The sequence below is a fragment of the Eptesicus fuscus genome, chromosome 22 (genome assembly GCF_027574615.1).
Source record: "Eptesicus fuscus isolate TK198812 chromosome 22, DD_ASM_mEF_20220401, whole genome shotgun sequence".
In the NCBI taxonomy this organism is placed as follows: Eukaryota; Metazoa; Chordata; class Mammalia; order Chiroptera; family Vespertilionidae; genus Eptesicus; species Eptesicus fuscus.
This window is the reverse complement of record NC_072494.1, coordinates 35,929,679-35,957,641: the sequence shown is the minus strand read 5'-3', so window position 1 is coordinate 35,957,641 and position 27,963 is coordinate 35,929,679. Positions and strand designations below refer to the sequence as shown.

General features: G+C 42.7%; 1 protein-coding gene and 1 pseudogene across 1 annotated transcript in view; one reads left to right on the top strand and one right to left on the bottom strand.

Annotated features, from left to right (window-relative positions):
- Nucleotides 1–1,388: 1,388 nt before the first annotated feature.
- The window catches only part of DSTYK (dual serine/threonine and tyrosine protein kinase), a 52,770-nt gene continuing 26,195 nt past the window's right edge, over nt 1,389–27,963 (bottom strand). Inside the window, exons 3-13 of the mRNA XM_008154205.3 lie at nt 22,858–23,527; nt 19,281–19,513; nt 18,788–18,871; nt 17,580–17,756; nt 16,547–16,676; nt 16,037–16,193; nt 15,470–15,602; nt 14,051–14,164; nt 8,702–8,816; nt 6,325–6,459; nt 1,389–6,003 (exon numbers count right to left, since the gene is read on the bottom strand). Coding sequence (XP_008152427.1) covers nt 5,816–6,003; nt 6,325–6,459; nt 8,702–8,816; nt 14,051–14,164; nt 15,470–15,602; nt 16,037–16,193; nt 16,547–16,676; nt 17,580–17,756; nt 18,788–18,871; nt 19,281–19,513; nt 22,858–23,527 — 2,136 coding nt within the window. The 3' untranslated portion in view covers nt 1,389–5,815. The remainder of the gene's footprint in view (nt 6,004–6,324; nt 6,460–8,701; nt 8,817–14,050; nt 14,165–15,469; nt 15,603–16,036; nt 16,194–16,546; nt 16,677–17,579; nt 17,757–18,787; nt 18,872–19,280; nt 19,514–22,857; nt 23,528–27,963) is intronic.
- Nucleotides 10,397–11,244, top strand: LOC129148006 (WW domain-binding protein 1-like; annotated as a pseudogene).

Here is a 27,963-nt window from a genome sequence, read left to right as displayed (position 1 = left end):
CCCCTAAGAGACCTCAACCAGTTTAGTGGCCCCCTCATGAGAACTGCACTTCATGGACACCTTGGGATCCTACTCAAGGCAGAAATTTCTAAGTTAAATTGAACAGTGTTCAGAAACTTGGTGGACTCTTCTCTTGGAACCCCACCCAATCACAGGACCAGGGAGGCCACCCTAGTTGCCTTACTCAAGTAACAAGCCTGCCGAGCGATGTGTTCTTGGAAAAGCATACACAATCTAAAAATGTATATACTATAAGCTATTTTTTCCAAAGTAATAACGGTTGGAGAGGAAGTTAAGAGAACTCATACTGAACTTTATACTACAATATAGGGTATATGCATGCAAGATGGGATATATTTGGCTGTGAAGGGTGGCTGGAATTAGTGGAGAGTTTCACAAGTGTAAGAAGCTCATGTGCATTAAATGACTTTTGTGTAGGGGAAGGCAGAGAACCACTGAGATTCAACTTCAGCTTTTCCTTTAAGACAATAAAAAAACACATAAACTGTTTAAGTTGTGCTGCCATCTCCTGGCTAAACTTGTGTGGCAAGCAGTTATAGCAAAAAGTGATGCAGCCATATAAGCATGAAATAGTAACCCCAAACAAGCACACCCTACAGCAGTGATGGGCAACCTTTTGAGCTTGGTGTGTCAAACTTCGCCAAAAAACTGAGCATAACTCGGGTAGTGTGTCACTTTGAGGAAAAAACATTATTTCGCAAATGTTTCATCCTCAGGAGCAGCAAATGTTTCATCCTCGGCATGCGGCCACCTCAGCGGCCGCGTGTCATCAGAAATGGCTACGCGTGTCAGTGCTGACACGTGTCATAGGTTCGCCATCACTGCCCTACAGGAAAAGGTGGCATGCAACCTGCTGACACTTCCTGGTGACAACAGATAGTGCCTCTCTGCTGGCAGTGGCCAATGATGGTGCCTAACAAGCACATCAGAAGGTGGGGTGAGCCTAAATAGGAAATTCAAATATTCCAAATGCAGATGGTCTGGTATATAGATTCCATCCCCAGATTCTCTCACAGTGTAATAAACAATAGCTAGGCTTGTGCATGAGCTCAGAATGCTGCAAGTTTGTGCTGGAAAGAAGCTGGAGAAACATGTGTGAACCTAGGAAAGGCTCTGAAAAATAAATTGCTATCACCACGCCTTGCCCCCCTCTTCCCCACCATCCCACCTTCCATTTCCTTGCCCCACTTTCTGGTAGTGCGAAGGTCAAGTACCTGGAAATCAAGAGTGATCTATGGGGGAGCAGCATGTCCTATCCCTCTCTAAGGCAAACTGAAAGACATCTGACTGCAGTGGTCTCGGTGGAAAAGAAATAGAATAGGGAGTGCCTTGTTAACACAGGGGAATCAAGCCAAACACACATAAACTTAAAACGTTAATGTGGTCTTTATTATACAGCACATCTGGCATTTGTACATCCAAACAAGTATACAGAATACTCTACAAAACCAAACCCAACCCTTCAGAATTACACGAAGTGAAGACTTATCCCTTAATTGCGTCTCTTAAACATACACACAATTAACAGGGCCCTGCTGTAACAGTGTGGAAATGTAACAATGTGGAAAGAGACAGGTAGCACAAGAAAGGAGAGCGTGTAAGGACTGAAGTTTGTGCCAAAGTAATTTCTCTAGTTATTGCACTTTTATTCTACACACTTAGTATGTTACACTTTTATTTAACACTGTAATAAACATTAGTGCTTTAAAACAAACAAAAATATTACATGAAGACAAAAGACAACAAGCTGTCCAGACCAATTTTCTTTTCAACCCTCTGGGGAAGAAGGCCTACCCAGTGCCAGGTGTTCACAGTCTCTGCCATCATCTCAACTGGACTGGATGTTAACACAGCAGATGAAGTTAAAAATAAAACCCTTGTAAGAACAGTAGTGCTACGTGAAACCCCCAAGGGAGTTTGCAATATAAGTTTCTCAAGGTTATTCCCTCCTTATCTATTGACATCCACTAGCCCTAACCACCCCACCTCCATATTTAGAAGGATAAACCCTCCTTTTTTTTTCTTTTAAAGAGAAAGTGGGTTATTTGAGCCAGCAAATCCCAAAAATCAAGCTTTGAAATCTCAAAGAAACTCCTCTATTGGCAATGGACTCTGGGAGGGCCGTTGAGCCTGCTGTGCTGCACTGCGGAGTTTGAAGGTTCCCTGATTGGGCAGATAGAACACCAGGCATGCCTTCTTGCCAAAGCAAGGCCAGAGGGAGTTTCTATTCCCCCAAGTGCTACTGAGACCACCAATCCCCCTTGGCTTGTCAGTGCTGAATAAAAACCAAAAAATAAAGTGTCATTCAGTGCATTTATCACGTTGCAGCCCAAACCACTTCTCCGGTGACAAAAAAAAAAAATGTTTCCAACACCTTTGACAGCTCAAGCAAAGATGAAAAAAATGCATTGGAGAGCTGACTGGTACTAGTTGAGAGTTCTACCATTCCCCTATATCTGTGGTGGTAATGTAACCTTTCTTCACTGTTTCCTTGACTTTTAGTGTTAAAAATTAGGAGAAGCTGCTGCCTGTGCTCTGTCCCCCTGCAACTGATGTAGTCACAAGTGACTCTTTGGTCTGGGAAGAACCAGCACTTTCCAGAGATGTGGAAGGCATGTCATCAGTGAGCTACTCTCTGCTGAGGATCAAGGGAACCAGGACATGCCTGTGGAAACCTCACCCAGGCGAGCATTCCTCCACCCATGACTGACCTTGCTTTGCTGCTGGCTCCTTAGGCACAGGTCAGCCACTCCTGGCTCCAGACTCCATTTCTTCCAACTGCTCTGCAGGAAGGTCCCCCACTCAGTTCTGAAGCAACATAAGTGATCAGACTGCAAGGGCATTAAAAATGGCCAGGTGATCATTTTCAGGCTGGGGAAAATTGCCATAATTAAACTGACTAGAAGAATAGAACACAGGGCAATTATTTCATCTCATCCTTCTCTGTCCCCCCCCCTTCCAAAGCTAGGAGGTAAAATCTTCAGCCTTTGGTCTTGCTGAGCCCTTAACAGCCCAATTGCCATCAAACTTCTTTAACACCTAGTATCTTCCCAAGTAATATACAATACAGTACATTTCACGGCATTCCATTACTTGAATAATAACGGGTGCCAAGGAAAAAGGAATCTGAAATTTGCTAACAATGTTGTAAAACAAAAGCACAGTATACACGTGTTATACATATGTACCCCTGCACTCAGCCTGCTGAGTGTTTAAATAACACCTCCAAATGTCCACATGTGGGCTTTGATAGCCTGGAGACTTTCAGGAATATTCTGCACCTTTTGTCAGAATGCCTTTTTAAAAAAGATGTAATGGACTGTAACACAATTACACGTCCATTAGCCCTTTCCTCCCCACTCAGGCAAAAAAGATGGGGAATCTGCTAGAAAACTGATTTTGGAGAGCAGACTAAGCCACAGGGAGAAACTGAAAAGGGACTCCGGGTAGAGGAAAACCTATCCTCCCATGTCTGAGTGGGGGTATGAACTAAGGCTTCCTAAGAATGTTAGGCATGTGGTCTCCATAATGGGAGCACAGACTTCTGATTATAGTCAGAGTTAAAATGACTGGAAAAGGGAACTGTATAAAAACTTTCTTGAAATTTCTAGAAAAAGGAACTACTATATAAAAGCTTTCTTGGAATGTCATACAGAACAAGGCTTATACAGATTTTCTGTCAAGTAGAGACTACTGGCCTCTACTTTTTAAACTTGAAACATGGCTCCCTGGAAGGCCCATCATAGTCCCCAGAAGGGCAACGAGTTAATGCTGACAAGAATAGTTATTTGAAGTAAATAAGTGTTAAAAATTCTAAGAGATACACTGAACATTCCACCAAAACGAGGCTGGAGCCTATAGAACCCAAAGACACTGGGTCAGTCAACCTGTCATTTGCAAGTAAACAGGTTTTCAGCACGCTATATGGGTTTCTAAAGGGCTACAAGTGCTCAAGGGGCTACTATAATCATACATGTCATAATCAGAGCCCAGAAGAGCCAGAGTTAAAAACTGAACTTTAACAGTTCTACGAGCCCGGCTGGTGTGGCTCAGTGGTTGAGCGTCAACCTATGAACCAGGAGGTCACAGTCTGATTTCCCGGTCAGGGCACATGCTCAGGCTGTGGGCTTAATCCCTAGTGGGAGAGGCAGCTGCTCAATGATTCTCTCTCATTATTGATGTTTCTATCTCTCTTTCCCTCTCCTTTCCTCTAAAATCATTAAAAAAATATTTTTTAAAGTTATATGAAAAAGAATATTTTAAATTGTAGACTCCACTTACACCCTGTTAATGTTTAAGAGATGGGCAGTCTGTGACAAGCAACCCTAGAAAATTCCAGCAGCTAACCTGCCCACTATGTTATACACCTCCTCAGGGACCTGTTTCAGTTTGGGATTAGGCACAGGGTCAGACCACAGTGCTTGGGGCTTAGGCAGATGGAGGAGGCTACTCACCTCCACTGTCCATTCCTTCACCTACCTGTTTTCTAAATCGAATGGACTACCTGATTGAGGGAGGCTTGAAATGAAGATCTGAGATACACCAATGTTTAAATTGTTCCCCTCCCTTGGACTGGCATAAGAATTTCTCTTCTGATGTACACTTTGTGGCAAACTCTCCCAAAGACCACCACCCCACCTTCTGAATGCAAGGGAGGGGGCCCTCCCCAGACACTAACACACAGGGTAAGGGGCACACACAGAACTACAAAGTGTTCTTCTCTTTCATCTGGTCCTTTTCTTCTAACATTTAAAATAAGGAAAAGAGAAGGGACAAGTTGCAGAAGAAACCTTGGTTAAAAAGCTCAACGATCAAGTTTAAAAACATCAGTGTGTTAGATTCAAACACAAAAAGAAGAGTTTCTGGGTTTTTTAAGTTTTAAAAAACAAGCTGGTATCCTTCTGGTGGGTTTGTATGGAGACCCACGGCCTCCAGATCACTGTCCACTTCTCAGTCTCACCAAATACTTCCCACTGAGTCAATTTTACTCAGACACTCATCCCTAAGTATCATGTTAACTGGTGCTTCCTCATCTTGAGAACAAAAAGAGGGGAAAAATGAAGACCCAAGGCGAGAAGAGATTCTGTTTTAGGAGTAGCAGTAACTCAAAATCCAATAGCATACACACACGCTTTTGTCTTTTTGTGGCCTCTTGGTGATGTAACTGTGAAATACTCTCCAGAAGTCAGGGCTATGTGGTCCTATAAATGTAAACACACAGGCATTGGAGGGGACAGAGAGCTTTGTTTCTAGTTTTATCACTGGGGCCTCTGGCTATTGCCACCTGAGATCTCTGCGTCTCAGTAGCCACACGTTGTGTTTTTTGCACCTATGTTTTCACAATTCCAGAACTAAGCTTCAATTTTTTAAGGGTTCTGACAACCGGATAGAACCAAACTATCCCTAGCTAATGCCAAAACTATGAAAATTATAGTTTTTAATACTATTGCCAATGCAGTGTCCCACTTGTCTTAGAAACACAGTGAACAGACAATGGTAACATTTACCTCCTTTTCAGTTCTGAGGCCAGAACATTGCTTTCTTCGGCCTTTTACCCATGTCCTAGACAATCTTTTGCTAAAGAAATAGCTTGAGGCATCAGTGAACTGCTGAATATGCTCAGCCATTCGGACAGCACTATCCAGGAGTCACCTCTGCCTGGGGAGGTCTCAAGCTGCCCAGCAAGCATCAGTTCCCCTGGGAGCTCTCTTAAAAAACAACTGTCAGCTTCTTCCCATGGCCAAAAGGTGGGGGAAGGAAAGAAACAGAGAGTAAAAGAGGAAGGTCTTTGCTTTCAAGTAGAATCATCTAGCCCTCTGTTGGGCTCCTCAGAATTTGACTTGCATAGCCGGTCCATGATGCCCTGGAGCATGGGCTGGACAATGCCCAAGAGAGGTCTCTGAGAGGGGTCGCCATCCCAACAGGCTTCCATCAGCTGCCAGCACTCCTCATCAAACACAGGAAGGCGTTCAGGGCGGGCCCCTAGAGAAAGGAGCATGGAAATAAGACCAGAGTTAGTGAGAGGGCGACCGATACAACGAACAGGCATGCTCAGCTCTCAGGCTGATGACCCAGTTGGGGCTCAGGATGCTCAAGAATGCAATAAGCTTTGACTTCAACTACAAATATCTAGGTTAGAATCTAATAGTAATAGTGATGATAAACTAGAACACACTGGCATAGCAAGTTGAAGAATTGGAAATTTTTGAGATAGTGTTGCCTGATGGGAGGCCCTGCTGCAGCGCCTGGTCTCAGTCTGCTCTGAACAGGGGAGTTTGGACAAAGTAGGGCTGTGGCTCTTACCTCTCCGCACATTGTTCCAGAGATGGTCTTTGCTGGCACACCTCTCAAATGCCTCAGGGAGCTTGACAGAGCCTGAGCAGATATACCAGAAAAGAATGCCAAAAGCGTAGACATCCACGGAATTATCATACTTCCCTACAGCAAGAAGGGGTGACAAGCAGTGAGCCAGGGAGAGAAATCAATAGCATCACCACTAACTTGCACCTGCAGAGGTCTTTACACATTTTTTCTAAAGCTTTTATCATCCATTATCTCTCATAACAACCCTGTTAGGCAGGAAACATTCATAATGCCCATTTTATAATAAAAAGAACTACGGCAGTGAAGGCTAAAGCTAGATATTAAGAGACCCAAGACTAGAACTTGACAAAGGAGAAGGAAAACATGCCTTTTATTTTAATGGACAGTCAAAAAGATTAATCCTGAAAGGTCATATTAGGGAAATAAAGTTAGAAATACAGGTGGGTGGGCAAGTGGGAACCGGAATATAAAGACTTTTATAGGCAGACAGAAGAGTCAAGATTCAGTGGACAGAAGTCATTTATGCTTTAGAGCAGTAGATGACATGAAGAAAAGTATTTTAGAAAGATTATTCTAACAGCAATAGAATGGACTGCAGTAGAAACAATCAAAAGAATTTAAATACAAAGTAACCAAAAAAACAGGATAGCAGGGGAAACAGAAATTTAATTTTTCTTTAGTTTTGAACTTTATTTATATGGAACCATATCATACGTGCGATGTTGTATTTGGCTTCTTTGAGTTATTGTTTTATTTGTGAAATTAATCCATGTTTTACTAGATGCATTTCACTTCCATTGAGATTCAGTATTCCAATGATTCTCTCACAATTTAGGTATCTGTTTTATATTAATAGGAATCTGAACAGTTTATTTCTAGTTTGGCTTAGAGTGTCTATTACTTGGTTCTGCAGAAATTTAATTTTAAAAAGTAAGTCTAGAGAAAGAAAAAGGATGACTGTGCACTTTGTAAGATGTGGGCAGGACTACAGCCCTCCAGGTAAGTCCTAATTCTTATGTGGATCATTCAGTGAAGGGCTGGGGGAGGACTTGTGCATGAGGCTGATGAGAGGAATTCAGATATATTGCTAATTTAACTCCTACACCAATGCTACCTTCCATCTTCCCCAACAATCATACAACCCCTCCTCATCCACTCAGGCAGGATCAAACCTTGGAGTGATTGTTTAGTCATTCTTTTCTGTTCATCACTTATATCAACTTTTTAAAAACTTGCCCATTCCTCCTCTGAATTACCTCAAATCTGTTACTGTTTTTTGTTTTAGCACAATCTAATCATGAAGACAGCCTCCATTTCCCTATGTTGGTTCTTGCCACTCAAGTTCCCTCTACCTACTGCTACTAAGCTAATCTTCCATAAACATTTGTCATTCCTTACCTGCTCACGAGTGCAATAGCACCTTACTTCTTCAACATTAATTCTTCACTCCTGTGTGAATTTCAAGCTCATTGAATGTTCTCTCCAACCTGGTTTGCTAGTATTTCCCAAATGGATTTCTTTCCTGTCATGCTTATTTCTATTCTGCATTTTTTTCTCATATTTTCCATTCCTCAGCTTCCAGAATTTTCTTTCTTTCATGATACATGGTTAGACACTAGAGACAGAAAGACCTCGATTCCATTCCTCGCTCCAAAACTTCTAGCTCAGTGTCCTGAGTGGATTCTTCAGCAATCTGGCCTTGACTTAACTTTATCCATAATATAGACACAAAAATGCATCAATATGACTGCAGAATTCTAGTGAGGATTAAATTGAATAAAATATATGAAAAAATATATGCTTCCTAGCTCAAAGAATATACTTAAATATGAATTCCTTTCCCACTTACCAATTTTTCCAGATCAGACTCAAGCTCTAACTAAAATATTACCTCTACCACTAAACTATCAGACATTTCAACCTTCATTTATCCATTTTCTGAATACCAGCATTACATTATGTAGCATTTAACTTTGCACTTTATCACATGTTGTCTTATACTGCCCTCTTAATTATTTTACCTCTATTAGTATATCTCTGCTATCTGTAAGTTCTTTAATGATAGGTGACATATAGTATAGGAGTTATTCTATCGATTCTTTATGATTAAATAATTGGTTGATTATGGCAATTAAGGCCCAGAGAGACATCCAAAAGAATAGTGGGCACTTTTCTTTCTGGCCCCTTTTCCTCTTTACTCTCCCCCTACTTGTCTTAGTTTTTCCTGTTCTGTTTTCTCCCTTGCCTGTGCTGGATCTGCCAGGACTACTTGTGGACACTACCCTTAGCTCAAAGGGTAGCACTCAGGTTACAGTACAAAGCCCCATCCAAACCCACTCCCTGCCCTCCAGCTTACCTGTGAAAAGTTCAGGGGCCATATGGATTGGCGTCCCCACAATGCTGCCTGACATCATGGCCTCTGGCTTGCAGAATCCTAAGTCAGTGATCTTGGCTCGGTTCTGCTTGTCCAGCTGCCAACAAAGCAGGGTAAGAGTCACCCTGTGTCTGATCCTGCACAGAGCATTCAGCTCAGCTGCATCCCCAAACTCGCAAGTAGGTGTCTATCTCATAGCAGTACTTAACCAATTCCGCCTCCAGCCTCCCTGTTTCCAGATTCATTCCCAATAGTATCTTCTCCCCAGACTGTAAGCAACCTGATGGGGGGACTGCCTTTTTCATCTTCGGGTTCCCAGCACTTAGCACAGTGCCCGGCACTTCCAGGAGCTTGACAAATCTTGGAAGAATGAATAAGTGAAAAACACTGAGGAAAGATTTCAGTTCCTAATTATTATCCTCTGACCTCCAGGCACCAGGGAAGAAAGCTGCTAAGTAAGAACACTGAGGTCCTCTGGGCAGCTAAAGGAAGTTTCTGGAATTCCCTGTAGTTTCCTTTCCTAAAGGTCCAAGAGAATAAATCTGTGTCTGATTTGGTAATTGAGAAGCCTCTTAGGTTTCAGCCTATAATTTTAGGAAGATCTTTCCTTTCCACCGAATTGCTATGTCTTTACACATCATTTAAGTGATGCCAGAGACAACCCAAGAATAATCTAATCTGTTCTTGAGAGGAGTACATCAAAAGATTCTTTGTAATTTAGATAAGAGTCTCATGACATGTTAAGGAGCATTTACCCATGTCAGTCCAGTATTTCTGATCAAACCCTAAGCAATAACAAGACCTGGAATCCTTAAAAATATCAATGTCACAAAGCGAAAATGGCGGAAGAACTATTCTAGATTAAAGGAGGCTGAAGAAATATGACGACAAAATGCACTGTATGATCCTTGGCTTGGATCTTGGATCAAATAAATAGACTGTATTTGAGATAATGGGACATACTTGGGACAACTGGAAAATGTTAATACAGACAGTATATTAACTAATAGTATTGTATCAATGTTCTTGGATGTGATAATGGCATTTTTAAAAATATATTTTTATTGATTTCAGAGAGGGAGAGAGAGATAGAACATCAATGATGAGAGAGAATCATTGTTCGGCTGCCTCCTGCACACCCCACACTGAGGATCGAGCCTGCAACCAGGCATGTGCCCTGACCAGGAATCAAACAGTGACCTCCTGGCTCACAGGCCGATGCTCAACCACTGAGCCATGCCAGTGGGCAGGATAATGGCATTTTCATTACATAGAAGATGTCCCTTTTTTTTAGGCAATACAAGCTGAAGTACAGGCATACCTCAGAGATATTGCGGGTACGGTTCCAGAATACTTCTTTAAAGCCAATATAATATTGGCTTTAAAGTCACATGAATTTTTTGGTTTCCCAGTGCACATGAAAGTTATTTTTATATTATACTGTAAGTCTATTAAGAGTGCAATAGCAATATATCTTTTAAAAAACAAGGCACATACATTAATTAAAAAGTACTTTATTGATAAAAAATGCTAACCATCAGGATGGGAGCTGTGGCCTCAGACTAATGGTGGCAGTAGTGCAGATGGGCTGGGCAGGGACCATGGCGGCAGCGGCAGAGGTGGCAGGGGCAGGTGGCTGGTGGTAGAGGAGGCTGCAGTCTTTAGGGGACTGTAGGTGGAGGCATGGTTCGGGCCAGCAGTGGGAACAGCAGCGAGGCCTGCGGGGCACTTCGGGTGTCGCATGACAGCTTTGAGAGCTTTGCATAGGAGTGAACAACCAGCCCTCCTTCTGTGAGAGTGGTCACCGCTGCAGGGAGCCTGGCTGCTGCACCTACTACTATGAGCTCTGGTGGTTCTGGCCGCTCTGGACTGTCCTCATCCTCTTTAACTACTGTTGCACATTCTGTCATCCACAAGCTAAACTCTGGCTGCAGCAACAGCAGCGGCAGCATGAGATCAACTTGTTGGCCCACCACGGAGCACGCCACAGAGCATAACACGGAGCTGGCCCTGTTCCTACGAGTTCACTGCTTGACCTTCGCCTCCTCAGTGCCTTCAAACACGCCCCCCTCCCCCCACCTATGAGGATGGGGTTCACCTCCCAGTCACACCACCTCCTTACACTGCCATCCAGGGTGCCCCTTGACTGTTCCCAGGGAATGACTGCGGCTCCTCTACTTCTAGCTGCCCTGCTCACTGCAAAGGAGCAAACATGAAAGGTGTTTCTTCCCACCAGAGTGCCCCCCCCGCCCCCCCGCATCAGCAAAGGGAGCCTGGGGCATGGGTTGAGCCCTGTCCCCATATCCTGCTGCTATTACCAGCTGACTGGTGACTGGGGTATGGAACTCTGCCCTTAAACTGACTCCAGCAAGGGTGAGTCAGTCAAGGAGGCTAGGGCTAGATCTGGGGACCATGTCCCTTGTACACTGCCCCTAGATCCCATACCACAAGTTTCTTCTGTGGGGCTGGTCCCAACTCTTTTGAGTTCTCCTCAGGCTCTCCCTGCCCTCCCAGAATCTGTCTGAAAGGGCTGGAGTCCTGAGGAGAGGGGCTGTGCTTGAGGGATGTGTTAGCTCTACCTCCAATGACATGCACAGGAGCCTATGATCTCACTGAAGAGATATGAACAACCACAAAAAATGCTAACCATCATCTGAGCCTTCGGTGAGCTGTAATCTTTTTGCTGGTGCCTCAATGTTGATAGCTGCTGACTGATCAGGGTGGTGGCTGCAGCAATTTCTTAAAACAGCAATGACGTTTGCTGCATCAATTGATTCTTCTTTTTACTAACAATTTCTCTGTAGCATGGATACTGTTGGATAGCATTTACCCACCGTGGAACTGTTTTCAAAATTCAAGTCAGTCCTCTCAAACCCTGCTGCTGCTTTAACAACTACGTTTATGTAACATTCTAAATCCTTTGTTGTCATTTCAACAATCTACTTTCTTTGCTCATCCATAAGAAGCAATTCCTCATTCATTAACGTCTTATCATGAGATTGTAGCAATTCTGTCACATCTTTGGGCTCCATTTCAAATGCCTCCACTGAGACTTTGAACCCCTTTGAAGACATCCATCAGAGCTGGAATCAGCTTCTTTCAAACGCCCTGTTAATGTTGATATTTTGACTTCTTCCCATGAATCATAAATGTTCTCAATGGCATCTATAATAGTGACTCCTTTCTAGAAGGTTTTCAATTTACTTTGCCCAGATCCACCAAAGGAATCACTATCTATGGCAGCTGTAGCCTCACAAAATGTATCCCTTAAATAATAAGACTTGAAAGTCAAAATTATTCCTTGTTCCACGGGCTACAGAATGGATGTTTTGTTAGCAGGCATGAAAACAACATTAATCTTCTCGTACATCTCCATCAGAGCTCTTAGGTAACCAGGAACATGTCACCGAGAAGTGATATTTTAAAAGGAATCTTTTTTTCTGAGCAGTAGGTCTCAACAGAGGGCTTAAAATATTCAGCCAACATGTTGTAAACAGATGTGCTGTCATCCAGGCTTTGTTGTTCCACTTACAGAGCACAGGCAGAATAGATTTAGTGCGATTCTTAAGGGCTCTAGGATTTTCGGAATGGTCAATGATCAGTGGCTTCAATTTGAAAGCACCAGCTGCATTAGCCCCTAACAAGAGAGGCAGCCTGTCCTTTGAACCTTTGAAGCCAGCCATGGTCTTCTCTAGCTGAGAACCTCAGAGATGGCCTCATCTTCCAACAGAAGGCTGTTTAGTCTACATTGAAAATCTGTTGTCTAGTGTAGCCACCTTCATTAATTATCTTGGCTGGATCTTCTGGACAATGTGCTGCGGCTGCTACATCAGCACGTGCTGCTTCAGAGTTTTTCCTTAAACCTATGGACCTACCCGTGCTAGCTTCAAACTTTTTGTCTGTAGCTCTCTCAGCCTTGAAAAGAATTGGGAAGAATTAGGGCCTTGCTCTGGATTAGGCTTTGACTGAAGGAAATGTGGCTGGTTTAATCTTCCATCCAGACCACTAGACCATTCTCCACTGGAAACCATAACTACTGTCTGCACTCTGGCTGCAGCAACAGCAGCGGCAGCATGAGATCAACTTGTTGGCCCACCAAGGAGCGCGCCACAGAGCATAACACGGAGCTGGCCCTGTTCCCACGAGTTCACTGCTTGACCTTCGTCTCCTCAGTGCCTTCAAACACGCCACCCTCCCCCCGCCTATGAGGATGGGGTTCACCTCTCAGTCACACCACCTCCTTACACTGCCATCCAGGGTGCCCCTTGACTGTTCCCAGGGAATGACTGCGGCTCCTCTACTTCTAGCTGCCCTGCCCACTGCAAAGGAGCAAACATGAAAGGTTTGCAATAGGCTGTTTTGCTTTCTTATCATATGTGTGTTCACTGGGTCACACTTTTCCTTTCCTTCGAGAACTTTTCCTTTGCATTCACAACTTGACTAACCAGCACAAGAGGCCCCGCTTTTTGCCTCTTGACTTTCAATGTGCTTTCCTCACTGAACTTAATCATTTCTTGCTTTTAATTTAAAGTGAGAGATGGGTGACTTTTCCTTTCACCTGAACACTTTGAGGTCATTGTGAGGTTATTAATTTGCCTAATTTCAACATTGTTGTGTCTCAGGGAATCAGTGGAGCAGTCAAAACACACACATTTATCAGTTGTTTGCCACCGTATATGGGTGTGGTTTGTGGTAACCCCAAGACAATTTCAATAGTAGCATCCAAGGTCATTAATCACAGATCACCATAACAAATATAACAACAAAAATTACCAAAATGTGACACAGAGACATGAAGTGAGCAAATGCTATTGGAAAAAAGGCATCGGGACACTTGTTTAAGGCAAGGTTGTCACAAACCTTCGATTTGTAAAAAACACAGTATTTGTGAAGTGTGTTGAGCAAAGCACAATAAAACAAGATACGCCTATATTTAGGAATGACAGGTTACCTGCAATTTATTTTCATAAGAAAAGTGTGTGTGTGTGTGTGTGTGTGTGTGTGTGTGTGTGTAGAGACCACTAGGAAAAATAAAGAATATGAATCTGGGTAAATAGTATATAGGCTTTCATTGTACTGCTCTTTTAATTTTTCTGTAAGTGTAAATGTTTTCAAGTGCTGGGAGAAAAAACCTAAAGCAATATGAACTGGGTCTCTGATGCAAGTCTCCCCTAAACTTTAAGTCCAAAATACCACCCAATTATTCCGCTGTTAACTCGACTACTTTCCCTCCAGTCTTCTCCTGTGACCAAACTTACATGTGAGTGTACCCCAGGAAGATCACGTAACCCAGAGGCAGCACGTTATGCTGGAGCAGCAGCTCTTCCTTACCAGCACGTTTTTCAGTTTGATGTCACGGTGGACAAGTCCCTGGCTGTGCAGGAAGCGGATTCCTTCCACCACGTCCAGTGCTATCTGCAAACGTGTCTTCAAGGTCAGCCCAGCCTTGGGGAAACAAAAGAGCTTATTTGTCACTAGCAAGACAACTTGTCTATCCAATCTGCTTACACCAACCAAGAGTTCCTTGTGTGAGGTCTGAAAGACTGGCTGCACTAGGGTATACAAGGACAGAAAAGTGGGTAGAAAAAAAAGGGGGGGGAAGAGGAAATCAGTTAGGAGAGGGAAGCAAAGAAAAAGCAAAAAAGCGCAAGCTATATAGGCCAGATAGAATCCCTTGGAGGCTGCACTTAAGCCAGCTGGATAAACCCCAAATGTGACTAGGAGAGGTACAACCAAATGACTAGAGGCATGAGCTCATTCTAACCCCTAAACATCATATTGACTTCTCATGGTTCCTGCCAGCATTTCTAAAAATTCTTTTGTCCTACTTCTGGAAGCTTCCAAACAAACTGGTACAAGAGAAATCTATGGGAAGGGGCCTACCCAGATATTCTGGGGTTAGATTTTCCTCCATTCTACTAAGCTGCGGTATGTAGACAAAAGAAACCTCTAGTCCTTTTGGTGGTTATTTTAGATGAGGGAAATGAAGCATCCAACTGAGGGTCTTTCATTTGAATAAAATATTTTGATAGCTTCTTGCTATCTATTAACAGAATTTGAATTCTATGGAAACTCTGAACATTTTCAGTCCTCTATAACTTGCTCCAAACATTTCTTGACACATTACCCTCCTCACCCCTCAACAATTCCAAAATGAACCAGCTATTCCAATGTCAATGAGTGTCCTTACTGGCCTTCCAATGCTCTTGGCATTGCACTATTTCCTCCCCCTGGTATGGCCTCTTCTTTCTATAGGTCCAAATTTTAGCCATCAATGTGTACTTGTTAAACTCAAATGCCCCATCTTCATAGAATATTCAGTGACTATAATTCTCTTAAAAGTCCTGGTAATTATACTTTTGACTCTATGGTGCTTAATACAGGGCCTTGTACAAAGTAGTCACTACTAAACATATGGGTTGACTAAACAACAAAAACTGGTCTTCTACATTGACAGCAAAAAGGGCAAGAACAGCAGAGCTACAGGAAGCTTTTCTGTGCTTCTGAGTAGTCTAGATTTTCCCCACCACAGGAAGGAAAAGTGGTTAAATTACAGTATTCTGGATATAAACTGGGCCAAAAAATAGATTCTGAAAATTTTTAAAGATTTTTTAGGAAATAAGGGTAATAAAGCTTGATTATCCCAACAATGTCTTATAAAAGCTTGAAGCTCTGAACAAACAAGAAAGGATGAAAGGCCAGGCAGGATCTGGCTGTCAGCTGGACCTCACTCTCCCTGCCTCGCCTCACCTTCAGCCCAGTGTAGAGGTCCCGGTGGAGCCGCTCCATAATGAGCAGCACGGCAATGCTGGAGCCACCACCGTAGTTGTAGTCGATGACAGAACCATGGAGGTCCACCAACCGCTCATGCTTCGGCAGAGACCTGGCAGGAAGGAGAGAGGTCTGGGCTATAATGCACAGCGTGCCACCATGTGAGAAGGAATACCCTTAAGACCATGCTTAGTCTAGGTCCATAGATAATGGCCCTCGGTGCAGAGAGAGGGCACAGAGAATGGATTCTCAAACAAGGACAAAGAATTATGGAATCTAAAAATGGATAGGTGTTAAGAACTAAGGAAGAAAGTCAAATGAAAGGATGAGTCTGAGAAATTAGGATGTTGGGAAAGAGCAGCCAAAGACAGTGAAGACCTCGGAGAGAGCAGTTCCAGACCAGACACAGAAATACTGGCCCACCACATTCTTAGACCTGGGTGTGGAGAGATCAGGCATGCTGTAGCTCTTGGAACAAAATTTATGCCAGGCTTCTGGCTTCTTCTCTGGGTCTTTTCCTATAGAGGTGAATGAGACCCTACCCACCTCATGTAGTGAAACTCCAGGGCCAGGTCATTCCAGTGCTTCTCATCTGGAGGAACAACCGACTTGAGGGCACACGGGAAGTGTCCCCCCCAGTTGTCACAGAGGTACACCACACCATACTGGCCTCGGCCCAGTTCCTGTCCCAGTTTAGGTTTATCTACAAGGTACAGAGACAGAGATAAGGCAGGAGGGATGGGAACTTGCTGGGCAACCTCCCCAAAATTCTTAGCCATGGACCTGCCTAGAGGCAGGAAGTCATAATTATGCTTGGGAGAGAAATTCTGATGTCATTCTAAACCAGCAGAAAGTAACCTAACAGGTTTGATTTAAATAAACTCCGGTCATGTTATTTGGAGTACATAAATAGCAGAACCAAACACACTTCAGGAATGCAAAAACACATCCGGGAGTACTAGGCAGCTTCGCAAGGACGCAGCTTTGGACGCTCGGATTCTCCAAGGCCGAACATGAGAACCCTCCTCCAATTTACTTGTGGAAAAAAGGACTCACGATGCAACAAGACATCCTGTAAAGAACGGCTCTCCAGAGAAAGGCGCGCCAGGCGAGGGGCATGATCTTTCCGAACCTTCAGCCACAGATCCTCAGTTTTCTCCAACCGGCCTGAGTGGCCAGCTTCCAGCTGGGAGGACACACACAAAAAAAGACATGACCTAGTTAAGTCCCTCGCTCTGGCTTCCTCTCCTGTTGTATAAGAATAATATCTGCCTCATAAGAATAACTGTGAGAATTAAATAAGATGTATGTAACATATTTAGCTCAGAGATTAGTCATAATGGGCTCTCAACAAGTAATAATTTTTCCTCCTGGATGCATATCACATCTACCCACCCTCACCCAGCACACACATATAACACATATTCTCTCTCTCTCTCTCTCTCTCTCACTCTCTCTCACTCTCTCTCACACACACACACACACACACACACACACACACACATACCCCAAAGGGACAAGCAGATGTCATATAATTACAAATTAGTACTGAAGTTGGATAGTCATCCCTTTCTGTCATCAATCCTAAAATTCTACATAAACTTACACAAAATTCCTGCCCCTCGATTTTCATTCCTTACTCAATGAAACAGGGAGAAATTAACTGATTCCCTGCATTCTCCCTAGAGTTAGAATAGAAAAATATCCACATGAAAAACTTATTAACAAAACTTCCTGTGATGTGATATTATCCTTGAACGTAGAGGGTGGGAAACCTTTTTCCTGCCAAGGGCCATTTGGATATTTATAACATCATTCACAGGCCATACAAAATTATCAACTTGAAAATTAGCCTATATTTTCTACATTTGGTCAAACATTTAATTAATTCACTCCTAATGCCTTGGCAGGGCCAGACCAAATGATTTCATGGGCCTTATATGGCTGTGGGCCAGACCTCCTTTAACAGAATAAAAAAATATATACTGATGACTTCTTAAAAATTATGTGAACAGAGAGCAAAATATTCCCCAATGGATGAGGTTCCTCTCTGCTTGACCCAGCTGTATCTCCTTCCCTACATACCCACCTGCCTCAAGGAGGCTGCAAACGCCTCATGAGAACTATTGAGCCGGGTCCGGAATTGGCTGCAAATGCTTTTGGCCAACTTGGAGGCACTGAGGCTCTCAATGGCTTCCTGGGCCACCTTCCTCTTCCATTCTATTGTGATGGCAGGTGGGCTCACCCATGTGATGCGCTGGATGATCTGCCAGGACAAGGACAATAAGAACATTGAGGGATGGGAGACAGAAACCACTAAAAAACACCTGGCCCTCTCCATTCTTTTAAAAATATTTTAATTGATTTTTTTAGAGGAAGGGAGAAGGGAGAGAGAGAAACATCAATGAAGAGTAAAGCATAGATCAGCTGCCTCCTGCATTCCCCCTACTGGGAATCAAACCTGCAACCTGGGCATGTGCCCTGAGTGGGAATCAAACCAGCAACCTTTAGGCATATGAGACAATGCCCAACCAACTGAACCTCACCATCCAGGGCTCTTTCTCCCTTTCTTTCTTTCCTTCTTTCTTTCTTTCTTGAGGTGGAGAGAGGAGAGAGAGGGAAAGAGAGAAAAACACTGATTTGCTGTTCCACTTACTTGTGCATTCCTTGGTTGATTCTTGTATGTGCACTGACTGAAGATTAAATGAACCCACAATCTTGGAGGGTCAGGATGATGTTCTAACCCAACTGACCTACCCCGCCAGGGCTGATTTATTCATTCTTAAGACAGAAGCCCTATGAAGTCTAAGACTCCTCTCTAATTCTATCTACCTCAAAATCAGGGCTCAGCCCAAAGGAAAGCATTAAAGAACACCAGGCCTAGTCTAGGTGCCCACAAACTCTCAATACATTATATGTAGTACCAGGAAGTACCTGATACATCCCTCTGTGAAGTTAGTAACTAACTCCACTTAAAAGGAACCACATGTGGTCTCAGGCAATAAAGCCTGGTTCTGAGAAAACATTTAGGTTGGGACAATGAAATATGAAAAAGCTAGTGAAGCAGAGTCTTATGACTCCATAAAATAGAACTTAAATACACCACTTTTAGGAGTTCAAGGTAGCAATGTTAATAATTACATCAGAATAAGCACGAACCAGAATGCTCCCAGGAAGGCAAACTAGGGAAAATGGCCACATCACACTAACAGATTCTAGATAGTCATTCTCTCAGAGTGACTAAGATTCATTTGAGTCAAATAAGGGCTGACCATTTTTTCTCTAAGCAACCTCTACCTGTTTGATTTGCTCCCACAGCATCCTTGTAACGGAGGAACCTGAGTGAAATGTGACTTCCACATGATAGGCGGCATTTAAGATCTGGAAGAGAACACACAGTAGAAAATCAGTATCCCTGAGTGGTTTTTTACAAAATGCAATAAATGACATTTACTTCAAGATATAGCCTGGTCTCAAGGCTCTCAAATTTATCCCTCAATGTAAGTGCAGAGTCAATGCAAGTTGATCATCTATGTTGTGACTATTTGGGCCCCTTTTCTTCACCTTCTTCTTGCTCATTGCCTTAACTGCAATTGTACAGTTCACAAGCACACCCCCAGCCCCCCAGCCCCGCATGCAGTGGTCATATGACCGGAAAACAAAGTAAAATTCTAACTGGATCAGCAAAATGTTGAAAGGGAAATTGATGGCTAACTTGAAGTTGGGCTTGTGTGTGGATTCTGTTTCATGCGTTATCTGTAACATGGTGTCTTAAACACTCTTTGAGTACCTGTTTGAGATTATTACTGGTGATGTGAACTGAGATATCCTGAGACTTCTCTAGGCTCTGCAGACACCGTTCTAGGGTTCCAACGAAGCTCTCACGTAGGTAATCCACCGAGCTGATCAGCTTATTAGCCACCGCCTGATTCAGCCGGGAGATGATGAGTTCCTGGATCTGTCGCATGCAGCATTTGATCTCTCTGGTGCCCACTGGTTCCCCATTCTCAGGAACAATGACATCTACAGAGGCAGAGAAATGAGCTAGTTGGCTGTGAGGGAAGGGCAGGCACACTGACTGAAGGCATCTCCCAAGCCAAGGAGCTACCATGACAGTGGCTATAAAACACATGGTCAATTGATAAACTTTGACCCTCAAGATGATCAGGGGCCATGTAACCCTCAAGTACTTAAGGGAGCTAAGTAAGATCCCTGAGAAGGAGCAATTGTGTCTAGAATAAGCCTATTGATTTTGTTAGCTTTTTGGTCACATTTATAAGATGGGAAGAACATTTATTGAGTACAGACTCTTTGAAAGCACTATAGTAAGTATTTTATATATGTAGTCTAATTTAATCCTCACAATAACTTTGTCAGGTGGGTACTATTGGTTATATTTTATAGATCAGGAAACAGCCTCAATGAGAGGACAAACTGGGCATTGGGAATGTCCAGGCAGGAAGTACTACAGCCAGCATTTGAACCCAAAGATCATGAATTCCAAAGTCATATTTCACACTACCTAGCATATTGAGAAAAATCCCAGAGTTAGGAATTCAAGTCTAATCAATTACTAGATAAATATAAAAATTATATAAATATAAAAATTGGAGCATTGATTATCCCCACCAATGGCTGTTTTGCAAGCCAGAGGACTAAAGAAGTAAAGAGGAGATAAATTACCTGCAAAAACTGCACTCCTAAAAAGGCATTCTTGTGTCTACTGGTGGAAATTTAATGACACCTCTTTGGAGAAAATCTGGCAACATCTACAAAAATTCTAAGCTCATCAACTAACAACAACAAAAACCCATATACCCTCTGACCTAACTACTGTGCTTCTAGAAATTATTTTTCTAGAAATATACCCTTACAAGTCCCAAAGATATATACTGACGATGATCAATGCAGAGCAGTTTGTAATAGTAAAAAAAAAAAAAAGAAAGAAAGAAAGAAAAAAGAAAAAGAAATAGACTAAATGTCCATGAGTTGAGGAGTAGTTAAATAAATTTAGGTATAGATGCATTAGAAGAACACAAACTTGTATGCACATTTATGGAAAGATCTCTAAGACATGAAGTAAGTGAAAAAACAAGGGGCAGAAGATATGGAAGAAAACTGGATGACTGGGGGAAAGTATCTTTGACACCTTTGAGTTAAGTACCATGTATACTGGTATTATCTTTTCAAGCAGTAAATATTTTATCAAGTATGTATGTCATGATACTAAGCGTGTATGCATTATCTTTATTTTTTTTAAAGTAATAAAAATCTGGCTCCCTAGAACATGTGGTAGATATCTTCTAAATCTATTTATCGTTGTCTCAAGAATATCCAGAAAGGACTTAGAACAATGTAAGAAGTAGGCACATAAGCCAACCAGGTAAGTAGATCCACAGAAACACAATGTAGTTAACAAAGCCAGACAAGATTTACCTGTTCCCAGTTACTCCCACGTCTGTTGAACTAACCATTGTATCCTAGACACCAAACATAATATGCCTGGCACAAAACAGACAATCAAATATTTCAATGCCCAACCTAGCTGCCCTATGTGCTCTATGGTACTAGCACTGCCGCTCCAGTCTCTTTAATTATTCAGGAGACTTCCTAGGATTTCCACTATAAGTGAGCATTTCCCAGCAACTCCTCCCCACTGTAGGAAGTCAACAAAGAGGTATTTTTGTTTATCTTTAGAAATACAGGTAAGAAATGAGGCATCCTCTGTACCTATAAGTTTAACAGCCATATACTGTCATTCAATACTCATTCATTCTCCAAAGATGTACTATAACAGACTGTGCTATTTGCTGCAGGGGATATAATAAGATCCAGATCCTATTCTACTTCACCTTTAGGATTTTAGAAAATAGAACAACATAATTATTAATAACTATAATAAAAGAGCTAAGCAAAGTAAAGACAACTTCATGAAAAATGTTACTTGGAAGAAGCTTGAAGGGTAAGTAGCATTCACAGACAATACAAGACATTTCCGGTTTAGAGCAGGGCATGAGCAAAGGAAAAGGAAAAGGAGCATAAAGAGGACAGCAAGCAGTTGAGAGCAACCCAAGCAGAAATTACAGGAAGGTGCATAGTGGGAAGTAAGACTGGGAAAGTTGGTAAGGGCCAGGCTTTGGCAAACCTCTAATACTAGGCGAAGGAGTCTAAACGTAGCCTGTAGGAACAGGGAGCCAATAAAGATGAACTGGAGAAACAGAGAAAGATGTCACTGAGATCAACCAGGTAACAATAGTTCCATTAGACTAAAGAGGAGGAATAGGAAAGCAAAGGTAGATGTACAATATGGAAGAAGACACATCAAGTCTTGGCAACCAACTGGATGTGTGGATGAGAGAAAGAAAACAGTTAAAGACTGTGCCGAGGTTTTGAAGCTGGTTACCAGGAAGACAGTGGCATCCAGCACCTAGAATCAGATCAAGAAGTAAAGCATAGGAAACAGAGTTTAGGCTCAGGAGTCAGACTATATCGATTTAAATTCTGCCTCTACTACTTCGGAGTTGTGTGACCTTGAGCAAATTACTTAACCTGTCTAAGCTTCAGTTCCCTCATCTAGAAAATGGCAATAAATGGAATTCATCTAGGGAGGTTGGTTTTGAAAGAAACAACACACATGTACACACAGACAAAACAGATGCAAGGTCCCATGTCAGAAATGCTGATGAATTAGTAGTCTCGAGCATCTATATTTTCAAAAAGCCTCCCAGGTGATTTGGATGTAGAGCCACGTTGAGAACCTAAAGTGTAACTTGCAAACCATGTCTCGTTAACGGGTAGTAGAGCTAATGTTTATGCAGCTATCAGTATACAAAGTCAACAGCATCTAACACCAAAAGATCTGACTAACCACTTTGGTCCAACTTTATTAATAGCCATTTGTAAGAAAGGGACCACAAGAAAAGCTAAAAACACTACTTTGTGAAATCCTTCTAAGTTGGGTTTTAAGGGCAACCTGAAAAGAAAATGGACACGATGACTCCCACACAAAAGGACCAATAAAGTATGGGCTATGCCAAAGGAGCCACGGTGAAAGCATGACTTACACCATTCTTCAGGCAACTCTCCTCCAGCTCCATTAAGGTCAGGGACCCAGACACAAACTGGGAATTACAGAGCATCTTAGGATGGATTTACCAAGAGGTGGGCTGAGAGTCCTGGGAAGGAATGGCAGTGGCATCTTCCAGGAAGGTCTCTGAGAACAAGAGGCCACTTTGGCTGAATGGTTACAGTGGGCTCCTGCTGATGACAGCGGTGTAGACGAGACAAGCCTGAGTGTCTCCATTTCCAGCTGGAAAGGGCAGAGGCTCCTGTAGTCCTGGCACCCCACCAAGCTCTCGGGGACCTACCTTTAAACTCCATGTTGGCAGCATCATCCAGGAGTTCCTCCTTCATGGTATTAAGCGTCTCAACAATCATGTCCTTCATTTCCTCCTGCTTTCGGTTGGCAATATTCATCAATGATTCATACAACTCATTTTCCATTTTTCGTGTATATTCCAGACGTTTGGGAGTAATCTGCAGGTCCCGCTGCATGTCAAAGGCCTGGTTAATAAAGATGTCAAGGCAGCAGCAGTGCACCAGGTTCAGGGTCTTGGCTGCGTCGATCAGGCGAGCCTGTAGCATCTGGTGAGAAAATGTGCTCAAGTGCCTCAGCTTCTCACTTTGTTCCACCAACATGCTCTGAGCTTTAGTGTCCTGGCCAGCGGCCCCCCAGTTACAGTGACTGATGCTCAGATAGCCCAGGTCAATTAGCTGGCGATGAAGTGGTGATCGTTCATTCTCCATTCTTTTAGTGGGGGAGTCAATTATTTCTGAGCCCAGCTTCGGTACTTTGAAAAAGAATATGGGAAAAGAGAAATACTTTCGGATTTCCTGAAGCTCTTGCTCATCCCTCTCGGAGAGTTCATCTTTGTGGAGTGCATAGGTTATCACAGGCAAAAAGTCATTCACCAAGTCACCCAGAACATCCACTGTGGGCCGGAGGCCTTGGCACGGTGCTACCACAATGTCCACATCCTGGAAGGGTAACGGGGTCATATCAGCACTTCCAAATCAACCAATCCTTGCCTCCCCAAAGTCCCACACTGAGACCAAAGTCCAGCTCTATAATGGGGCAATCGGAATTTGGCATGCCCTAATCACCTGTCTACCTCCTACCTCCCTCCCTGGTGTAGCCCGTGCAGGCAGGCAATCATCTGGAGAGAGTGAAAAAACAAATAAGTAGAAAGGATGGCAGACCTTTAGCCATTTCAGATTAAAAGAATGCTACGTAGTCCCTGCCTTCCTCTGTTGCTTGGAAACTCTCACTGATTCTCTCTGATGAAAAAATGAGACAAATAATGGAAGAAAGAACTACTATGGAAATTATCACACTGAGAGGAGTCTGCCTGAATGGAACATGCCTCCACCTCTTGCACTCCTCTCACACCCCACCCCCACATCTCTAACCTGGCTAACTCCTGAGCATCCTTTAAATCTTGATGTGTATGTCATGTTGTACCCTTACACTCTTTCCTATTACATAATCCCAAGCACTCTCTACCTCTCCTTTTCTTAATGTTCGACACATTTAGAATTTATTTATTTAAAACACATTTTTCCCATTAGCCAATAAACTCTTTAAGGGCAGTGACCATGTCCATCTTGTTCATGATTATAACTCCAATGTCTAGCACACAGTAAGTCCTCAATATTATTGAAACAATCAAACAATAGCAAACTAAAAGCCAGGTTTGCCCAACAATATTACTGTCCTATTCTGAGAGTCTACAGGTATCCCCAAATCCTAGCCACCTAAGTCTTGAAAATACCTTTGTCCTCATGATTTGGAAAGGCACTGTCCTCTACAGACAGGGGTGGCCAATTAAGCACACGGGGCCTCCAGGAAAGCTCTTCAGAGGGGATATGATTCTACCAAGAAGTATGCCCTCTGGCCTTGCCCTCTTGCCTGGCACACAGATGTGAGTGACACGCAGCACAGCGGTGGTCATCCGGCAGCTGTAAGGCAAACCTCTGTGGAAGCCAGAGTTAAGGATGACGAAACAAAAAGAAATAGGTCGCCTGGAAACCTGATGACCACAGAGCTGCCACACAAGCCCTGAACTGCCTAGCTCCAGACTTCCTTTATGTAAAGAAAAGAGAAAAAAAAGTGGCCCGTGTCTTATTTAAACAGGCTCCTGCTTTTCTCATTGTCTTTTACGTGCAACTCAACCCAAACGTAACTGATACACCCCAGTTCCTAAAGTGAGTTTGGTTCAGGAACAAACCTTCTACGGGTTCTTTTCCTAGCCAACAGTCTCTGCGTTATGTTTTACCTCTTCCCTGAGGATCCTGAGGCACTTCGGAGCATATATTTCCATCCACTGCATGGCTGCTCCTCTACAGCTCTGAAATTGTCTACTGTGCCTGGCATTCCAGACCTAAGGGTTGACCAGGAGACTCACGCCTGTGTCACCATTTAGGCACACCAACTCCCGATGTCTTCAGGGGGGTCTACAAGCTCAAAAATCAATCCTCCACTGAATGCTAGCACATTTTACAGTTATAAAAGAACTCAACACAATCTGCCCAAATTTGTCTCCTTAACAACTATCAGATGCTGAAATTGTACTTTATTTGAAATCTAAAAGATACGCAATTTGTTTCTTTCAGATTAATGCTCTGTATTCATTCCTTACCTTATTTGAGCAACATGTATTTCTGATTAAATATTTTTTAAAAATCAAAACCTAGGCCCTCCTCCTTTTTTATCTCCTTCTCTAGATAAGTAAGAAAGGACTAAGAAATGCCAGCTTATTGTTTCTCATGCTCTGTGTGTGTGTGTGTGAGAGAGAGAGTGAGAGAGAGAGAGAGAGAGAGAGAGAGAGAGAGAGAGAGAGAGAGAGGTGCCCCATTCCCAGCAAAGCACAAAGGTCTCACCTTCCCCAACAAAGTGCTAGTAAGTTTTACTCTAAGGTGGGTCACATAAGTGTCATTTGGCTGGCCACTTTGAGCCCCCTAAAGTGAAAAGTGCTTCTAGCATCTCACCATTTGTATTTGAGCAAACACATCATAAATCCATCTGTTTGCCACCCAAGCCTAGGCCAAGAAAAAAATCTGCTGATTCATCTGTGCCTCGAATTGCACGGAATGTTTTCTGATTAGAAGGTTAGTCTGACACTCACACTCAGGTTCAAAACAAACCCTCCTTGCCCTAGCCGGTTGGGCTCAGTGAATAGAGCATCAGCCTGCGGACTGAAAGGGTCCCAGGTTCGATTCAGGTCAAGGGCACATGCCTAGGTTTTGGGCTCGATCCCCAGTAGGGGGTGTGCACGAAACAGACAATTAATGATTCATCATTGATGTTTCTATCTCTCTCTCCCTCTCCCTTTCCCTCTGAAATCAATAAAAATATATTAAAACAAACAAACAAACAAAAACAATCAAACCCTCCTTCAGTTCCCTGAGTTACTGCCTCACTTCATAAGGCATATTCAAAAGGAGGGTAAGAGCTTCTAAGGTCTAGAGTTGAACATACAGCTACCTAAATGCCAACATTGTAAATGCATATAATAATTAGAAAAAAGACTAGATGAAAATCCCAAGAAATGAAAAGTTATAATATAGTAGAGAATTATAAGTGAAAATGCTCTAAAAATGTTTATTTTCAAATTTCAAAGCTGTCTTAAATATACATATTTTAAAGATATAAGTCAATCAAACTTATTATAGGAGTATTACTGAAGAAAGCCTAAAGAGTCAAAACCAAAGTAAGTGTTCTTTAGAAAAATTTCAGGAAGATTTGTTTGCTTGTTTATTTGACGGATTTTCTTAAAATTCTAAAATAAATTTCCAGGTTTTCCGCCTAGGGCCACTTCGTGTGCAACAGAACCATTGGCCAAAGCTCAAGTCCATTTGTAGAAACAATACCCTTTCTAAGACATAGCTGACTTTATTTGCTCAGAGGTGCAAATTCATTTTTTAAAATGGACTCAAGTTTTTCTAATGGTAGGTACTCCCTGATACAATGGCACCTAGAAAGAAATTTTCCACTCCTAAATATTTCTTGTACTAAAGAAAAATGGATAGAAAACAAGTACCATGCTCCCTCTTCCCCATTCCTCAGTTAATAAACTCCTGCGGCGATCTCACTGCTCTGACTATCCTAACTTCAGAGGTAGGGCAAGAGCTGCTGGCTGAGCTCCTGCCAGCAGCACAAACTAGACTGGAATGCGGCGTGATTCTGCAATACTGCCAGTGAAGGGATGACTCATGCCTGACAGTTATAAACAAAAAGGAAGCTAGCACTGTCTCCTGGAGACAGGGAGTTAAAAAAAAAAAAAAAGGATGAACCAGAACGGTTCTGGGCCCTGTCATGACCACCTGACCTCCGACTATCTTCTCCTCCCCAGCATCTAGAACAGTGCCTGGCCTTCATAAGTATCCAATAAATAAATGTGAAATGGATGGATAAATAAATGATGCCTTTCCTACTTGTTCAAAATCACTTTCAATAACCAGGAGTAAAACTTTCTATCTTTCAATCCACATCCTATAGCTTTATCTGCAATTGCTGTTTGCCTCTCCTCCAAGGATGAAGCAGTAAGCATTTTGCTCCTAACTCAATCAAGGAATAAGAATCTCAGGGAAGCATGAGAATATCCCGTAATTCCATTTTAAGTCACAATAAGTTCCTAAAGAAGTTTCTTTTGTGGAATGCATTTGGTACAAATCTATGGAATCTACAGAAGTTGATGTTACCATCAATTTTCTTGGCAAGATTAAGAGAGTGTAATAGAGAGGAGACTGCTACCCTGCAGACACCAGAATTCACCTCCTGAGTTTTGTTTTTGATATAAATGACACAATCTTCAATGCCAAGAAGAAATCAGCCACCAACGAAGCCTGGCCACTTCCTGAGAATGCTGGCTCTCACCGATGAGAACTCCTTATCTGTTCAGGGCACAGACCAGCACTCAGTTACAGCTAAGGAGGACTATGCTAACTGGTGGTTCAGACAGAAGACAGGCAGGTTAAAGCTGTCTTTGCTTTTTCTACAGTCCTGAAGGCTCAGGTTTACATCACACAGAAGAGAAGTACACAAAGATATAACTGTCCTGCCCTCGCTCAACAATGGACACAGCCTCGACCTCCTCCCTGCCTCCATATTCTCCCTATTTTTACTGTCAATTCTTCTCCCATGCCAGTCTCACAGGGCGGTTGAAAGGTTTTTCCTGTTTGTTTTTACACAGGGTTGATTCTTCATTTTCATACAGCTCCCTGAACTCAATAACACTCTTAAATGTTATTTATATATTAAGGAAAATACCTATTCTTGTTACATTGTAGAAAATACCTTGACTCTTATTGGTACAGGGGAGCTGCAACTGCAGTTTCTGGGCTATAACATGCCTGCCCAGTAAGCAACTGGGACTAGTCTGAAGCCAACCCAGAGCCTTATCCAGCAGGCAGCA